The following is an 18,804-nucleotide window of genomic DNA, read 5'->3' as shown; positions in this document are numbered from 1 at the left end:
GGTGTTGCTGTGCTAGGTGCTACCCAAATGGGAGCAGAGGGCAAGAGAGGTTCAAGAGCATGCCTGCACTCTCCTCCTCTTGCATCCCCCCAGAGGCTAAGAGTATTAGTTTCATGACACTGCCTTACTCTAAAGAAGAAAAAAGGCAGAGATCTTTGTCTTTTTTCTAAACTTTGTTTGTTTCCAAGACAAGGACTTTGATGCCAACCCACAGAGTCTTCACTGTCTAATATCCATACAATCTGATCAACTGAGAATACAACTTACATGCAAATCAAAATTTATTTTATTTTCAAAATCCAAATGTCAGATACTGACAACCTTAGAGTTTCCAGAGGAATTTCTGGAGATGAATGAATGTTGTCAGCTGATGGGATCTATTTTACCAATTTTTGACAAACTGTAAAGCATTCCAAAGTCAAACAAAAATGATTTGGGGATTATCTACTCTTTTGGGTTATTCGTGTAATATTCCAAGGCAAATAATCCAAAAATGACAGTCATAGCCTATTTTTGCAGGAAAGTAAACTAATCAAGAGTAGTTGTGTAAATCATATAAAGCTCAAATGTGAATCTGTGGCAGAGCTTGAAACAAAAGCCAAGGGACGTAGTTCTCAATCTCTTGCTCAGAAGCCCAGATATCACAGGACATTTATTTTGATTTATACAAATGCACTTAACACTATGGCCTCTGATGTGGTTAGGGCCAAGCAGTGTCTGGAGAGAGAGGACCTAACTAAAGCAAACCTGGAATGCTCTGCCAAGATTTCTACACTTAACAACAACAACAACAAATTAAATGCCTTTGTCTACCTCATATATGTTTTGAGAGAGAATGAATGAGGAAATATGAGAGAGTGAAAGCATGAGCGATTGAGAGACAGAAGTCAAGAGAAAGATGGCTGAGATAAGGATAAGGAAAAAGACTGCACACACACACAACCACAATGCTAAACGGCCTACACGAGCTCTTACTTGCACATATTCTCTTGGGTATGATGAGGTTAACACAACACCAATTCAACTAAAACCTCCAGAACCATGTTGGTTTTCCTTAATCAAGACCAGCATTCCCATTTCAGCAGGGGGCATGCTCAGAAGAGTCAGGATTTAGTTGCTATGAAGCCAATACACAAACCTAAAAAAGAATAAGACAACTGGGCATTCACATACTCCCCAGAAACCTCTCAGATGTTCCTGCATCAAGACGAGCTGGTAACACTAGAGACTTCCTCACCAGAGCTTCAAGACATTCTAATGGTTTGGCACTTCTCTCTATACCCTTTAGGGTTTCAGAAAGACTAGAAGAGATTTCTACAAAGCCAAAATGGAATTCTCAACAAAGTAAAGTACCACATTTTGAGACATGCTCAGTAAATTATGGGTGGGGAAAAGGAGACAGAATTCAGTCCTTTCCATAGGTTGAGTTTTTGTTTGTGGTAGTGTAACCTCAGAAAAACCATTGAGGCCTTGTGCACACCTGGGGCTGAAGAGCTCCTGGCTCTTGTGACAGCACGGCTTCCTTTATTTCACATCCTGAGGATAAAAAAATGCCACAATGGGCACTCTGGGGAACAAAGTAATTTCCCAGCTTTTGACAGGATCTGATCAGTCGTGCACAAAGGAGATGCCTGAAGAGATGTCACAATATACTATGGTTCTGTACAAGGACAAGAATAGCACATAGGTCTACTGACCCTCCAGCTGAGAAGGCAGGTTTTTCAGTTGTCTCTTACACTCTTCTGATATTTCAAATCATTAGGAAGTGATTCTAGTAAGGAGAATGGAAATGTTGAAAATGTCTAGAAGACTGAAGATTTAGTGTGAGAAAGGGGTGTGCCTTTAATAAGTAATCTCCTAAAAGAAGTTTACTCACAATCAAGTTCTTAAACAAGCAAAGCTGGCTGCCTACAAATTTCCTTCATCTTCTGTACCAGGAGAGAAATAACCTTTGTCCTCCCTCTTGTGGGCTGTGAATGATTAGCTGGGGTGTACTGACAAATAAAGAGAAAGAGAGAGGGTGCCTGGAGGCCAGGATGCTTATGGTTTACCACACTGCTCATCAAATTAAGGCAGAATCTTTCAGAGATCTACAGAAGGGTTTTTTGAGTCTAGACGTGTGATGATTTCATTGATAGAGGGAATCCCTATGAAGATGTTCCCTCCACCAGGGCAGATAAACAAGTATTTTTCAACTTAAAGACATAAGAAAGTCACCTGGGGCATTGAGAGGTTAAATGAACTGCCAGCAAAGGGTCACACTTCTCTCCACATTATGCTGCTTCTGTGTAACATGTAACAGGAATATTTGGGGTTTTTTTTTGGCTAGGCAATGGGGTTAAGTGACTTGCCCAGGGTCACACAGCTAGTAAATGTTATGTGTCTGAGGTCGCATTTGAACTCAGGTCCTCCTGAATCCAGGGCCGGTGCTCTATCCACTGCGCCACCTAGCTCCCCCAAACAGGAATATTTGTAAGGGACTAACAATGTTATACAACAGCAGAGAATCTTCCAAAAGTCTTAGTGTAGTTTTAAGGTATTAGAAGCTCAAACTCCACTAAAACCTTTGGGATGCCAAGTACATACATTTCTCTCTCTCTCATTCTCCTCCCTCCCCAATCTCAATCCTGGCCCTATCCCCCAACCCCTATTTTTTCCCTTTTTTTAAAAATGGAAATAGCTCTTCCAGATTTTTCTTTGCTTCTCCTTTTCAACAACCATACCCGGCTGAAGAGATTGGAAACATCAAGGTTTCTTGCTGCTATGAGGAAAACTGAAGCAATACCCAGAATGGTCAAAAGATGTAGACAACAGAGAGGTTTTAAAAATTATTAAATTCTGGTTAAGAAGGAGGATGTTGAGAAAGACTAAGAGGACAGGTACCAGTGATGAATCTTATTGTCATGTACACATTCAGTCACTAGAGGACTAAATGCAAATGGGGGAAGGGAGTAGGGAAGGAAGAAGGGGGAGCTATTTATTAAGTCATTCATCAATCAAGAGAAGGGGACTGCCAAAAGCCAAAAGATTAAGTATGGCACCATGGAAAGTGCCCTGGGTTTGGGGTCAGAGGACCTGGGTTTAAATTCCAGTTCTACTACTTAACACCTGTGTGACCTAAGATAAGCCACGTCACCAAGCCGGATGCCTCAGTTTCTTCACGAGAAAGTTGTACTACATGACTTCTGAGGCCCCTTTCCAGATCTAAATCTATGACCCTAGGGAAACTGAGCAACCTTCTCTAGGTCAAAGATTAATCCATTTACATGAAAGCAGGCTAACACCAGTTTTTAATGGCTACACTAACAGCTCTTGAAATTCTTGTTAAATCTCGGTACTAAAATTTTAGTTAATACCATATATCCTGTATCACATTGTACTGGCTTTGCATTTTTTCTCTCTATTTTGCGGTACCCCAAGTTCAAATTCTGAAGTACTAGCTTGCTTGCATGGAGTGCATGCTGTGTCTGATCTGATATACACTCAGAAGTGTACTATGTACAGTAGAGACAGGGACTTAGGAGTTTGGGGGGGCCCCCCTAAGTGGGATCTTGGTGGTTACTTTACCAAGTAAGCAAACAAAGGTCCATATTGCCCCCATCTTACAGATGAGGAAGCTGAGGCACAGCTTGGTTAGGTGACTTGTTCAGAGTCACCAGGACAGAACAAGGACTTTGCACCAGGTGTTCAGGCTCCTAATACAAAGCTCCTTCCAGCAGAACATGGACCTTGATGCATCAGACCTCGATGGACCTTAATGGGCACTTCTCTTTTATACTATCACTAAGCATAAATATGCAGGCTCTGACTCAATCATTATAAAGTTATGTAGGGGGCAGCTAGGTGGCGCAGTGAATAAAGCACCTGCCCTGGAGTCAGGAGGACCTGAGTTCAAATCCAGCCTCGGACATATAACAATCACCAGCTATGTGACTCTGGGCAAGTCATTTAACCCCAACTGCCTCACCAAGAAAAAAAAAAAGTTATTTCAAACTTCATACAGATGGAAATGGTAGAAAGGCCAAATTTTACATTCCCTTCCACATTAACAATTGCCCCAATTCCACAGTTCTGGTAAGATTTAAAGAAATAAATTGATGGCACTGCCCTGCAGAGTGTTATGATTCTAGGTTACCTTTTAAAAACTTCACTTGCAAAGCACTTCACCTCCATTTTACAGAAAAGGAAACTGAGGCACAAAGTCACAGAGCTTGTAAGCTACAAGCAGTGCCAGCATGAGAGCTAGGGCCACAGACTTAGACCTTGATACTGAATCTAGTCTTTTTGTTACCTCTTCTGGACATGTGATTAGAGGCAGGTGGGATTGCAGGAGACAGAGTGCTGAGCCTGGAGTCAAGAAGACCTGAGTTCAAATCTGGCCTCAGACCAAACTGTGTGACCCTGGGCAAGTAACTTATCTTTGCCTCTGCCTCTACCTCTACCTCAAAAGGTTGGAGACTAATATCTCTAAACAGTGCTTAGCACAGGGCCTAGCACACAGTGGGTGCCACAAAAATACTTGTTCCCTTCCTTTTCCCTTTCCTTCTGGACCATTCTTTTCTCAATATTTTCTGAAACAAAAAATAGCAATACTTACTATAATTGGGCAGGGTGGAAAGAGCCCCTCCTGCAAATCAAGAGATCTGGGTTCTAATCTTGACTGTCACTAAACAGTTCTGTAACTTTGGATAAGTCATTGACTTCTCTAGGTCTCAGTAAACTCATTTGTAAAATGTAGTAACCATATGATCTCCACAAGTCTCTTTTAATGTTAAAATTTCACAGTCTCATAATTTATCCCCTAATTAATACTAACTATCAACACAGACTTTTCTAGGCTTTGAACCTCAATAAAGCATCTGCATTCTTTTGCTGATACTGCCACATGTGAGGTCATGGTTTTGACAATAGGGCAGTGTTCTGGAAAAAGAAAAGAGTGCTAGCTCTACTACTTACTACCTGTAATAAACTGGGTAAATCACCTTTCTGAGCCTCATTTTCCTAATCTATAAGATGAGGGGGTTGAACTAGATAATTCCTAACGTCTCCTCCTGTTTTAATGATTCTATGTATGCCCAAAGAAAGTCCATTATATGTGGAAGGATGGAGGAGAAATGAAATTAAACAAATCAAAACCTATATTAAAAAAAAAATCAAAGAATAGTCAATTTTCATATGGCTAAATTCTCAAACTAAATGTTTTTTCCCCCCAACCATCAAGCCATTAGTAATTTTGACATTGATACACCGTATAGAAAATGAAGGCCCAGGCAAAGAGACTGGAAGTTCCATCTCACTAAGCCCCTGTACCCCTTACCTTCCTGGGTGGCACAGAAAGGTCTTCACCCATAAGGAGATACCACCCGCACAAGCTTTGAGGGAGGGCAGGCAATGATGTAGAAAACAATGCTTGATTTCTCCTGGCATTTCCTTTATGTAACTGCACTTTGAAGAAGTACAGAACAATTTTATTTCCCAACAAGCCCTCCTACCTCAATGTTTGACAGGAATGGGAGGTGAACTGATCCCCAGCTTTGTGAAATTCTAAGGCAAAATCTGATGGAAAGAACAGTCTTTCCAGATAGGGATGCTAAAGAGTTAAAAGAACTCCCCAAACCAGGGCAACATTTCATAGAAAAACCAGCAATAACTAGCAGAAATGAACACGTATTTATAATTTGTTTTGTTTTGTTTTAGGCTTTTGCTAATTACCAAATTTAAACAGTGATATATGTGAATTATCCTACCTCATCGACTTTATTTAAAATTAGATCTGAATTCCACAAGCTCACTAGCCCTCTCCTTCCCAAAGGCCACTTCTTATGATTACAAAATAACTATTTTCTTCAAGGTCGTAAGTATTGATTCCTTTTATTAAACCACTTGCTGCCTAGGCTTATGATATAAACTCAAAAGTTGATTTTTTAAAAAGGAGAATAATTATGCTAGCAAGAGCTCTCTTTTTTCCGGTGGCCTGCTCTAAACACAGTCCAGGGTTAAGGGAAACAATTTATTAGTCCAATCCAAGGGTGAAAGGCAGCAGGAGAGTAGAGGCACACAGCCTTGGGAGCCGAGCCACCCCCCCAATCCCCAGCTTCACGGAACACCGAGCCCTGAGCCTCTCCCCCATTCCTGCACGCCGAGCCATTCCCCTTAAGTCCTCCCTTCCCCTCCCCCCACCCACGGCGGACCACTCTCCCTCCGCCCCCGGCGCTCCAAACCAGCCCCCCCCCAGCTCCCCTAAGCGCCCCCCCTCCCTGTGCCGAGCTCCTTGGTACTCTCACTCACCGTTTCCTTATTGGGAAGCAGCTCCTTTCGGATCCTAAAGAAGTTCTTGCCGTACTGTCGGAGCCCCTTAATGAAGCGTTTCTGCGTTAAAAGAAACAAATGGGATGTAAAAATTTTTAAAAATAAGAATAAAAGCAACAACAAAAATTAAAACAGGTCAGCAAAGCAAATATCCTTTTACTCAGCACAATAAAATGAATAAAGGTTTCGGGCTAGCTAGGGAAGCTGGGTCACAGCAGGGTCCCTCCTCCTCCAGGGACTGAGACCAACCAGCACCGAAAGGGGGGGGGTCAGGAAAGCCTTCGTCCCAACACCAGCAATGGCTCACAAACAAGATCAGGCACTGGCGTTTCGGGAAGAAACTTGGGGCGTTTGCAGCTCCCTACAATCTGTCCGGCCAGGGCCCGGCTAGAGCCCGCGAGCTCGCGTTTGTTTCTCAGTGGGGTCAGCAGCACAAACACTCTCCGCGTTTCATCAAAGCAAAGCGGAAGCGAGCTGCTTCCCATGAAGAGGGGGTCTTCTTCCAGGGCGAAGGAGTAGGAGGTCCGGGCAGATCGGCAGTCCGGGGACTTTCCTCCAGCTGGGCTTCCTAGAGCTGGAGAGGAACTCAGCCCAGGAAAGCTGCCCTGGGCAGCTCCCGGGCCTCCCTGCAGGGCCTGGGGGCTGCCCCCGAGAGCCCCATTCTTTTCCCCTTCCCAGAGCAGCCCAGCCCTCTCTCCCTCAGGCCGGGTCCTGGAGGGTCCATGCAGGGTGAGGAGAGGGGGCAAGCAAGGGCTGCACCTCTCCTGGAGCGTTTCCCATCTTTTGCAGGCAGCAACTGGAAAGAGGGAGGGAGGACGGAAGAGAGGGAGGGATGGCAGGAGAGCGAGAGAGAGGAAGAATGCCCGTACCCCTCCCTCCAAACCTCCCCCTCCCCCAGCCACAGGTAAGCCCAGCCAGGTGCCCTACACAAGTCTCCAGACGTGGGGAGCAGCCGTCGCCACCACCGCCACTGCGGTGGTAAACCAAACCCGCTTGTCACTAGGGGCTCTGACACTACAAAGGGGAGGGAGGAAGAGGAGGAAAGGGGAGGAGGAGGCTTGGAGGTGGCGGCAGCGGCTGCTTAGCATGTGATCCCGGCTGGGCAGGGCTGGGCAGGGCTGGGCTGGGCTGCTCCAAGACAGTCAACCAGCTCCCTGCAAAAGGTGGCCTGGATCCCCCAGCCCCATCCTAATCCAATTCACTACCGGAGGGGAAAGCTATCCCTGGATGTAGCTTCCCTCCGGAAAACACTGCAAGAAATGAGGAGTCAAATGTAGTCACCAGGGAATGTGGCACTGGGATGAAAGTCAGTTCTCTTCATAACTGCCACTTCGGCCTCAGTTTCCCCTTATAAGAGAGGAGGGAAAAAAAGCCCTATCCCCGCACAGGTGCTTCGGGGAAAGGATCGTCCTAATTTGTGATGGGCCTTTATTCACCCTTTGAAGTGGGGAAGTTTCCCTAAATGAGCAAGCTAAAATATTGCTCCACTTGTGAATAATATTAGCCTAGTGGAAAACAGTACCACTGCATCTCCGATCTGGTCAGAAAGAAAACCACTTCGAACCAACTCCAACCACGATTCCCAGGTCTGGAAGTCTTTCCCAATTTCCTCACTTGTCCCAGAGATTTCCCAGTTGAAATAACTTTCTATGTAAGTTGTATTTACTTGTCCATATACATATGTATATTTCTCCAAAAAGATGTTAAGCTCTTTGAAATGACTTTTTCCTCCCCCTCCCCTTTATATGTCCAGCACTTTGTTACTCTAAGCTTCTCTCCACCCCCACCCCCATCCTGACTGGCTCTGAAACTCCCCTGGAACAAGTTTCCTCACCCTGGTCATCCCCTACCCTGCACCCATTTTACATCTCATGTTTTGAAAACTATGATCAGGTAACATGACCTTTGCTGCTGGATATGGTATGTCAATCAACTAATCCTATCACTTTGTACTCCATTCCCCAGTAACTTCCCAGACCAAAACACCTGTCCCTAGCCACCTTTTCCCCAGGGTGAGGTCTCTAATAAGAATCTTGAGGGCAGGAAATGTGCTTTGTATTTGTATTCCCCTTATTTAGAACAGGCCATCTCACACAGTAAGCAGTTAAATGTTTTCTCATTAATTAGTTTATTCAAGACCCCACATATCTGTGCTAGGCTAACCTAGAACTAAGAAAGTAGGCTTGGTCTTTGGTTATAAAACTGAACCAACCTCAAACACCATTATCCCAATCTTCAGGTTACTCCCTTATAGAGGTAGAAATTACTTCCACTTTCAACATAATTCATATTCAGTTGGGAGGGAGGGTAGGGCACCTACACCAAGCAAAGAACACAATAAAGCTGCAGGAAAAAAAATGTGAAGGAAGGAAAATTATGAGAGGGAGCAACACCTGAGAGAAGGAGGTAAAGCTAGTTTTAAGGCAACTTATACCCTGTCATCAAAACTGACTGTCTTCTGAAATCAGCAAGATTAAACTGAATACCAATTGTGTGTTTAGCCCTGGGTGGGATAAAAGAAAAGGACCTCAAAGAGCTCACCACAAACATAGCTGTTGTTTTAACAGCAGGATAATTCTCCAAGAAACCTAGGCTCAAACTCACACCCATCTAGAATTCTGTCCTGTTCTATTCACTTTTCCTAACTAAATCAGTCACAAAGTCCTGTCTATTTTTCTTTCAAAATATCTCTCCAAACCATGCCTTGCTTTTCATTCCAATAATCAGAACCCCAGTTCAGGCTCTTATACAAGAGGCTTCTAACAACAGGCTTTCCCATCTCCAGTTAGTCCCCCACTGCCAACCCATACTGCATACCACTTTAAGATTAATCCTCCTAAAGCACCAATTGTGTAGAAAGTATTTTTTTTGAAAGGAATTGTTTTTATTTTGTAAAATTAAAAGCCTTTATATAAATAAAATCAACGCAGCTAGAATAAAAAGAAAGGGTCTGCATTGGGGGAAATTTCTGTATTGAATATCTGATATGTCTGTGGACCAAAATCTATATGGAATTGACAGAAGTCTGCCTGATAAACAAGTGATTGAAGGACATGAATAATTTTTAAAATAACTGTAAACTATGAACAGCTATCAGAAAAAAATTTAAAAATCACTAATAATTAAACATACAAACAAAAAACAACTCTAAGGTATCACTGTCATACACATTAGGTTAGCAAAAATGGCAAGAGATGGCAAAATTCAGTGATGGAGGGGCTCTGAGAAAACAGGTATGCTAACTCACTGCTGGCTGAATTGTAATCATTCTAGCAAAAAATTTGGACTTACAGAAGGTAAGTTATTAAATGGTTCATGCCCTGTGATTCCAAGGTGGTTAACAACAGCAACTTTTTAGGACATCAAGTCTTCATTATATAAATAAGAAAACTGAAGCCCGAAGAGGAGATTGGGGGGGGGGGTTGTTGCTCAGTTGTTTTCAGCCATGTCTGACTCTTTCTGACTCCATTTGGAGTCACTCCACTGGAGTGTTTTGCCATTTCTTTCTCCAGCTCATTCTGCAGATGAGGAAACTGAGGTAAACAGGATAAGGGACTTGCCCAAGGTCAGACTGCTAGTAAAAGTTTAAGGCAGATGTGAACTCAGTAAGATAAGTCTTCCTGACTCCAGGCCCAGCGCTCTACTCACTGCACCATCCAGTTGCTCTTCAGGGGTACATGTGTATGCATATGTAAATGATGGGCAGCAATAACCAGTATACAAGGTAATACAGATAGTAAGCGATAAAAGCAAGGCCTGAACCTCAGTCCTCTGATTTCAACATTTTTGCCCTGCCATACTTCCTCCTGAAAGGAATCACATGTAGGACAATACTCAAATTGTGATGTATGTGAAATATTTTAGGAGAAATATATTAATTATTTATGGTAAAAGATGGAAACATAATGTGCCCAATGATGGGAATGGCCAAATAAACTTTAGCATATGAATATAATGAAATATTAGTACAATACAAAGAATCATGATTATGAAGACTTCAGGAAAACATGGAAAAAGCCTTATTTGAAAGGACAGAGTAAACAAAAGACCCATCAGAATAGCCACAAAGACTACAATGATATAATTAAAGATAACACTTAAAAAAACAAAAAACAAAGAATATGAGAACTCAAGTTGAATATAACAGATGATATCAGTGATATACTTTCAAAGATAAAAATATATATCCTACCTCTTAACAGCTGGCAAGATAAACAAGAAAATTCCATTTATTGTCAATAATAATCAAGCCAGTAATTGTTTTGGCTAATTTTTTCAAGGGACTGTACTATGAGGGAATATCTGGTTGTTTCTTGAGAATTATCTTGCATCAAAATGAAATGTATGAAAAAAATCAATTTCATCAAGTTAAACTCTCCCCAATACCCTCACAACATATATCCCTTAAAAAGTCTGATTGTTCCCTAATACCTATAGAATAAAGCTCAATGTACCTCAGCATTTGAAGCTATATGCTGCCTGAGCCAACATGATAACAAAAATAATATGGGATATTCACATAGGTCTTTATAGTTAACAAGACACTTTCTATTTATAATCTCATTTAATCCCCCAAGAGATGTGTGAGGTAGATATTACAGATATTTTATCTCCCTTTTATACATAAAGAAACTAAGGCACAAAAAAGTTAAATTTCTTCTCCAAGATCATACAAGCAAACAGATCAATAACACACTTCTTAACTAGGCATGGCAGAAAAAGAGGTAAAAGTCAGTCTCTGCCCTCAAAGCGATCACAATCTAATGGGTGAGACAACAAACATATATATGTATGTATGCATGTATGTGTATACACACACACACACACACAGATACAGATATATAAACAGACTATATATAGGATAAAGAGGAATTCTAATTTCCCTCATTTTGTGTAAAAACTAGGGCATCTTATGAGGTCACTATGGGTGGAAAAGAGGCAGGAGATGGTAATTCAGCTCTTGGCTTCATCAGTCAGTCAACTAATCCATAAACTTTATTAAGTGACTGAGGATTAAAATTAAATTCTCTAAACCCAAATCCAGTGCTCTTTCCACTGCACTATAGCTGGCTTTTATCAATATTATTTCCAATTGATCACACAGAGTCTTGACTCCTATGCCACCGGAAAAAAAATGAGGCCATTTGCCAAAAGCTCCATCTTCTCCCCAGTTCTTCATGTCACATCATTTCTTACCTGGTTGCGCTACTTTGGGACTTCTCTGACTGACTTCACCATATCCCAGGAAGCCCATAAATTGGGATAATCCCATCGTCCTGTAAGATCCCAGGAGCCTAAGTACTCTACCTCATTATTATCCTCTGCCTTTCAGACTGGAGGGTAGGTAATTGAACTCCAAACCTCTTTTCTTTTTTTCTTTTTCTTTTGGTGAGGCAATCAGGATTAAGTGACTTGCCCAGGGTCACATAGCTAGTTCAGTATCAAGTGTCTGAAGCTGAATTTGAATTCATGTCCTCCTGACTCCAAGGCCAGAGCTCTATCCACTGCACCACCTAGATCCCCCCAAACCTCTTTTCAAGAAGAAGGTTCAGCTTAGACATCTCATTTCTCGCCCCACTGCACTAATGTTGAGACTTCTCTAACTTCTACACCAGGCCTTCAAGTTGAATATCTTCCTCCCATTCCCTTTCAGCTTCCTTTTGTGTTCAGTCTTCCCCTACTAAATTGTAAGCTCTTTGAAGGCAGGGGTTCTCTTTTTCTTATCTAAATTCTCAGCATTTTGCACAGTGCTTGGCATATGGCTGTTCAATCCTTTCAGTGATGTCAGACTCTTCATGACCCCATTTTTGGATTTTTTAAAAAAATTTTTGGCAAAGTTACTGAAGTGGTTTGCTAGTTCCTTCTCTAGCTCATTTTACAGATGAGGAAACTGAGGTAAACAGGGTGAAGTGACTTGCCCAGGGTCATACAGCTGGTTAAGTATTTGAGGCCAGATTTGAACTCAGGAAGAAGAGTCTTTCTGACTTTAGATCCAATGCTCTATCTTCTGTGCCACCTAGCTATCCACTTGGCACATACTAGGCACTTAATAAATGCTCACTATTAATTACTAATGGTTACTATTAATTGATCGGCATTACCCAGTTGGAGGCAGTTAGGTGTCTGGGTGGACAGAATACTAGATTTGGAGTCAGGAGGATCAAATCCAGCTGCAGACACTAGCTGTATGATTCTAGGCAAGTCACTTAATCTCTGTTTGCATCAATCCACTGGAAAAGGAAATTGCCAAGAAAACCCCAAGAACAGTATTGGTATTCATGGGGTCACAAAGAGTTAAATATCACCGAATAACACCACCACCCAGATGGCTTCTGCAACTATTCCTTCCTTTACACTCATCTCACATGAAGAGGTGGCCATTCTCCTTGCAAAGGCAAACTCCTCTATCAAGTCCTTTTTTTTTTTGGTTTGGTTTTGTTTTGTAGGCAATTGGGGTTAAGTGACTTGCCCAGGGTCACACAGCTAGTAACATGACAAATGTTTGGTCTGAGGCCGGATGTGAACTCAGGTCCTCCTGACTACAGGACCACTATCACCATCTAGCTGCCCCTCAAGTCCTTCTTAATCTTAGTGCCTTCAACCTATCCTGTGTACACTGGTTTCGTACACAGTTGTTTGCTTATTGTCTCCCATATCTTTGAAGAGAGGGCACAAGTAACTTCATCCCATCTTTTCCAATTGAGTGCCCCCTCTATCATCCCTACTTTATCTTTTAATATTTGATTGTTCTCTGCTTCCGTAATGTCTACAAACATGCTCATGTAAGTACCATGCTCAAAAAACCCTCATTTAATCTTTCTATCCCCACTAGCCATCCTCCTATGTCTCTCATTCCTTTTGTGGTTAAACACCTTGAGACAGGCCTCTACAATAGGTGGTTCTGACTCCTTTTCTTTAACTCTCCTCACTCTTTGCAGTATGGCTTCCGACCTCATCATTCAACCAAAATCAAATTCCCCAAAGTTACTAACAATCTCTTCATTGTCAAATCCAATGGCCTTTTCTTAGACCCCCTCCTTCCTGAACTCTCTACAGCCTTTGGCACTGTGGCACTGTGGATCACACTCTCTTCTTGGTTATGCTCTTCTCTTGGGGCTTTTGAGTCACCACTCTATCTTGGTTTCCCTCTTATCCACCTTTATTGGGATGTTCTTGTACTTCACACCCTCTAAAGGTGGGAGGCTCTGTTCTGGGCCTTTCATACAATTTCACTTGGAGATCACATCAGCTTTCATGGCTTCAGTTATCATCCCTCTGCATGACTCTTTACGATTTATTTGTCCAGCCCCCACCTTTCTTCTGCCCTCTATCTTCACATTTACAACTAAGTTTTAGACAATTCAAAGTGGATATCCCCTAGATATCTTAAACTCAACATGTCTAAAACAATCATCTTTTCCCAAAAACTCTTGTCTCTTCCAAACTTTCCTAATGCTGTAAAAGGCATCACCATTGTCCCAATTTTCCAGGTTCACAATCTATGTGTCATTCTTGACTCCTCAATTCTCTAACCCCACCCCATATCCAATAAATGGTCAAGTTCTGCCTCTAAAATTTTCCCCATTCCAATTCATCCATCACTAAGCTATCAAATGGATCTTGTTGGAGCACAGGTACACCCACATCACTGCCCCATTCAGTAAATTCTAGGGGACCTCTATCACTTCCAGGATCAAAAATCCTTAGTTTGGATTTCAAAGCCCTTTATAACCCACCCCCTTTCTACTTTTCTAGTCTTACACTTTACTGCCCTCCACATACTCTATGATCAGACTGTGATGTCCTTGCTGTTCTTCACACAAGGCACTCCACCTCCCCACTCCCAGCATTTCCAGTGACTGTCGTCCATACATAGAATTTTCCTTGCTTATCTCTGCCTTCTGACTTCCTTCAAGTCTCACCTGAAGTCTCAGCTTTTTCAATAATTTTCAAGTCCTTCTTAATCTTAGTGACTTCTAATATCTTCAACTTATCCTGTGTTTAGTGGTTTTGTACATGGTTGCTTGCATACTGTCTCCCCCATTAGACTGTGAGTTGTTTGAAGGCAGGGGCTATTGTTTCACTTTTTTTTTTTAATATCCCCAGCACTTAGCACTATGCCTGACATGTAGTAGGAAATTAATAAATGTTAGCTGACTGACATTAAACCAAATCAAACACTTTAGACAAGGGTGTCTTTTCATGTCTACTTTTTTTTGCCTTCATTCAGGCTATGGCATAGTTCTTTTAGAACCACTAAGAAAATCTCTGAAAAATTCTACTCATTCTTTATTGGTGAAGCAGGGTTGAAGACGGAGTATTATAACAGTTTCATTGATATAGGAAATGTTCAGTTTGGAAACTCCTTTTCTCAACGCACACTTGCCAATTAGAGCTAGCTGCCACAGACAAGTCCAGTGACTTGCCAGGTCACAAAGACAGTATATGCCCAAAACTGGATCTGAACTTAGGTCTTCCTGACTCTGAGGCAACCTGCCCATCCACTTTCTACTCTACATCCACCTTTTCTACTCATGTAGGGTTCAAGCTTAAATGAAAGCAAAACTGATCTGGTCTGCCCTTGTCTCCCTACCCCGCTCCCACCTGGATAGCCTACCATCACTCCCTAATAGCAGGAGGATCGAATCCTCTTTTGGACCTTCAGAGTTCTTCATGATCTGCCCTCCCCTCCCTTTCTGGTGTTCTTGCACCTACTGCTTGCCACATACTCCACGATCCAGAGACACCGGCCTCCCCCTGCTGCTGTAGGCAGAAGATGCTGTCCATTCAGACTCTAGGCATTTTCACTGTCTGCCTCTCATCTCTGGCTTCCTAGCTAAAGTTTTATACTCTGCAGGAAGCCTTTCCTGATTCTCCTGATTCCTGATGCTCTCCTTCTGACATTGCCTCTGATTTATCCAGTCTATATCTCATTTGTACGGAGAATGGCTCAGGCCCGGACGCCCGACGCCCTCTCAGCTCACACTCAGCCATCTCTCCCCTCTGACCACAGGGTTGGAGGGGACACTGAACTGTATACAAGCTGAAAGAGCCTGCTTTTATAGAGAGCGCAAGGCCTTCCCAACGACTTCACTCTACATCAGCAGCTCTGCTGGGTTTGACTCCACCAAACACAATGCCTCCGTGCTGGATACTTGCTGGCTCCTTCCTCCCTTCCCCTGGCTTTTCAGCTTGCTTTTCGGTGTTGTCTTCCCCATCAGATTGTCCTCCTTGAGGACAGAGACTGTCTCTTTTTCTTATTTGTATCCCTAGTATTTAGCATAGTGTTTGACACACAGTAGGCTCTTTTTCCCCCTCTTTTTTTTTTGGGGGGGTGAATGGGGTTAAGTGACTTGCCCAGGGTCACACAGCTAGTGTCAAGTGTTTGGTCTGAGGCCGGATTTGAACTCAGGTCTTCCTGATGTCAGGGCCAGTGCTCTATCTACTGCGCCACCTAGCTGCCCCTACACAGTAGGCTCTTAAATGTTTACTTAATTGAAAACTGAATTATACATATTTGTTTGTTGTCTCCTCCACTCGAATATGAGCTCCTTGAGGACAGGGGCTGTCATTTGCCTTTCTTAAAATCCTAGTGCCTAGAAAAGTGCCTGGCACATATCAGGCACTCAATAAATGCTAGCTGACTTACTATTTTTCAACAGGATTTCCCTATTATTTGCTCCTGAATCTCATCTCACAATTTTTCTAGATTTTTTAAAAATATAGTACGGTATTCAGAAAAAAAAATTTTTCTTACCAATGTTGTCAACAAATAAGCATGATTTGTGGTCTTCACTGTCTTCAGTTTTTTTCTCATCTTACTGCTATGCCTAGCATTTTAAAAATTACATCAAGTAACAGTGAGGAGAGGGGCCATACTTGTTTTACTTCTCTGTTCAACTAAAAAGCTTATATAGTATCTCCACATTGTAAATAACGTTCGCTTTTGGTTTTAGAATATACTTTATTACTAAAAATAGACATTTTATATCTAGACTTTGCAGCAATTTTATCTGAGTGTTTATATTTTATCAAAGGTATTCTCTATGGTGACTAATGTAAACTTATATCTCATTCGACACTGAATCTATCCTCTCTGTCAGGAGGTAGGCAACATGCTTCATCATAGGTCCTCTGGACTCATGGCTGGTCACTGCATTGATCAGAGGTTCTTAAGTCTTTCAGAATTCTTTGTCTTTACAATTGCTGTTGTTACTGTGTAAACTGTTCTCCTGGTTCTGCTCACTCTACTCTATCAGTTCATACAAATCTTCCCAGGTTTCTCTGAAACCCGCCCTTTAGCAACAGCACATTAATAATGAATTATATTCACATACATAATTTGTTCAGCCAATTCCCAACAGACGGATATTCACTTAGTTTCCAGTTTTGTGCCACCACAAAAAGGGCTATTTTTTTAATTTGTTTATTTGTTTTTCTCTTTCTTTCATATCTACTATTAGAGGTCTAGTAGCAGCATTGCTGGGTATTCAAATGGTAGAGACTTTTGGAGGCATAGTTCAAAACTTGCTTTCCTGAATTCTCAATCGATTCACAGGTGCACCAACAGCATAAAAGTGTGCCTGTTTTTCAGCTGCCCCACCAACATCTGTTATTTTTATTTTTAGTCAACTTTGTCAATCTGACTGGTGTGAAGCAGAACTTCAGAGCCACTGTAATTAGTCTTTCTCTTCACCCCTTGTTTGGTACTGAACTGTTTTTCAACCTATAGTGGTAAAAAGCGATTTCTTCCTTACTCTTCAACTTTGTTTATGATATAACCTTCAACATCCAAGTCAAGTATCCATTTGGAATTTACCTTATGAGATGTTTGTTGTTGTTCAGTCGTTTCAGTTGTGTCCAACTCTCTTTGTGACCCCATCTGGGGTTTTCTCAGCAAAGATATTGGAGGTTTGCCTTTGCCACATTTGAACTCAGGCCTTCCTGACTCCAGGCCCAATGCTCTGAGTGTGTGACTATGTCGCCCCCTAGCTGCCCAAGATGTTGATCTATATCTCATTTTTGCCAGACTACTTTCCAGTTTTCTCAACAGTTATTGTCAAATCATGTCTTTATTCCAGGATTTGAGGCCTTTGGATTTAGCATTATGTCACTGTGTTCATTTGGCTCTGTATGCTATATAACAAATTTGTTACATTGACTGACCTCTCTATTTCTTAACCAGCACTAAACTGTTTTGATGATTATTGCTCTGCAATATAGTTTGATACCTGGTACTGCTTGGCATTCTTCTTTTCCACTTTTTTCATTATTTCAATTAAAGTATTTGATCTTTTCTAATTCCAGATGAACTGTTACTATTTTTTCTAGCTTTATAGGGAGTTCTTAACCTGGGTTTTTTGAACTTAAAAAAATTTTTTTGTTTAAGTATTTCAAGATAATCAATTTCCTTTGTAATTTTGTTATTTGACTTTATGCATTTAAAAACATTATTCTGAGAAGGGTTCTGTAGGTTTCAACAGACTGAAAAGAGTAGGCCCACGACAAAAAAAAAATTGAGGAACTACTGCTCTTTGGAGTAATGACATGGCACTGAATATATACATTAACTTCTTTTGGTTTACTTATTTATCCTTCTGCCTTCACGATCTTCTCTGTTGGTTTAACTGCTCTTGAGTAAGGTAGGTTATTGTTTCAGGATTGTTTTTTAAACTTTTGGTCTTCCAGTTTCTTACGTCCCTAATCACCTGCCTCTGGTTTCTCTCCTTGCTCTTTGATAGCACCATCCTCCTCCCCAATTCTACTGCTTCACAGATTTCCCAAGGTTGGGCATCTTTAGTGCCCCCTTTAAGTTGACAAATGACAAATTTTGCAAGGGTTGCAAGAAAACGGATAGCTACCATTGAATAAACAATGACAATATCATGCCTATCAAGATAAGCCCCTGAGATATACATGACTTCGATTCATATATCACATCATAAAAAAATAAGGAAGTAACTTTTATAACTATGGGTAGGGTAAGATATCATGACCAAATACAGGATAAAAGAATCAAAAAAGATATCATGAATACTTTTTGTCATATAAAATGGAAAAGCATGTAAATATTTACTGCAGTTCTTTTGGTGGTGATAAAGAACTAAAAAGTAAGAAGCGGCCAAAAATTAGGGAATGGTTGAACGAATTATAGCACATTAATGTAATTTAATATTATTGTGCTCTAAGAGATGACAGAAGGGATGGCTTCAGAAAAACCTGAAAGATTTATATGAACTGATACAAGTGAAGTGAGCAGAAGCAGTGGAACCGCTTAGACAATAACAATGACATCATATTGAGGAACAACTCTGAAAGACTCACAAACTTACAAACTCTTATCAATGCCATCATCAACATGATTCCAGAAGAGACGAAGAAGGCCATTTATCTCTTGAATGAGAGATAATATACTTGCTATGGAGAACACGATGTACCTTTTTGCACATGCAAAGCGCAGGAATTTCTTACAAGGTTTTTGTTTTTCCTTTTGAA

General features: G+C 41.5%; 1 protein-coding gene across 6 annotated transcripts in view; it reads right to left on the bottom strand.

Annotated features, from left to right (window-relative positions):
- RERE (arginine-glutamic acid dipeptide repeats) overlaps window positions 1-18,804 on the bottom strand; it is a 564,089-nt gene that overhangs the window by 70,121 nt on the left and 475,164 nt on the right. For all 6 annotated transcript variants that reach the window (XM_020974543.2, XM_078145698.1, XM_078145699.1 and 3 more), the window contains one exon: window positions 6,289-6,369. In XM_020974543.2, coding sequence (XP_020830202.1) covers window positions 6,289-6,369 — 81 coding nt within the window. The remainder of the gene's footprint in view (window positions 1-6,288; window positions 6,370-18,804) is intronic.

Source organism: Phascolarctos cinereus, unplaced genomic scaffold, assembly GCF_003287225.1.
Source record: "Phascolarctos cinereus isolate Bilbo 61053 unplaced genomic scaffold, phaCin_HiC Scaffold_726;HRSCAF=1367, whole genome shotgun sequence".
Taxonomy (NCBI): Eukaryota; Metazoa; Chordata; class Mammalia; order Diprotodontia; family Phascolarctidae; genus Phascolarctos; species Phascolarctos cinereus.
This window is presented reverse-complemented; position numbering and strand designations above follow the sequence as displayed.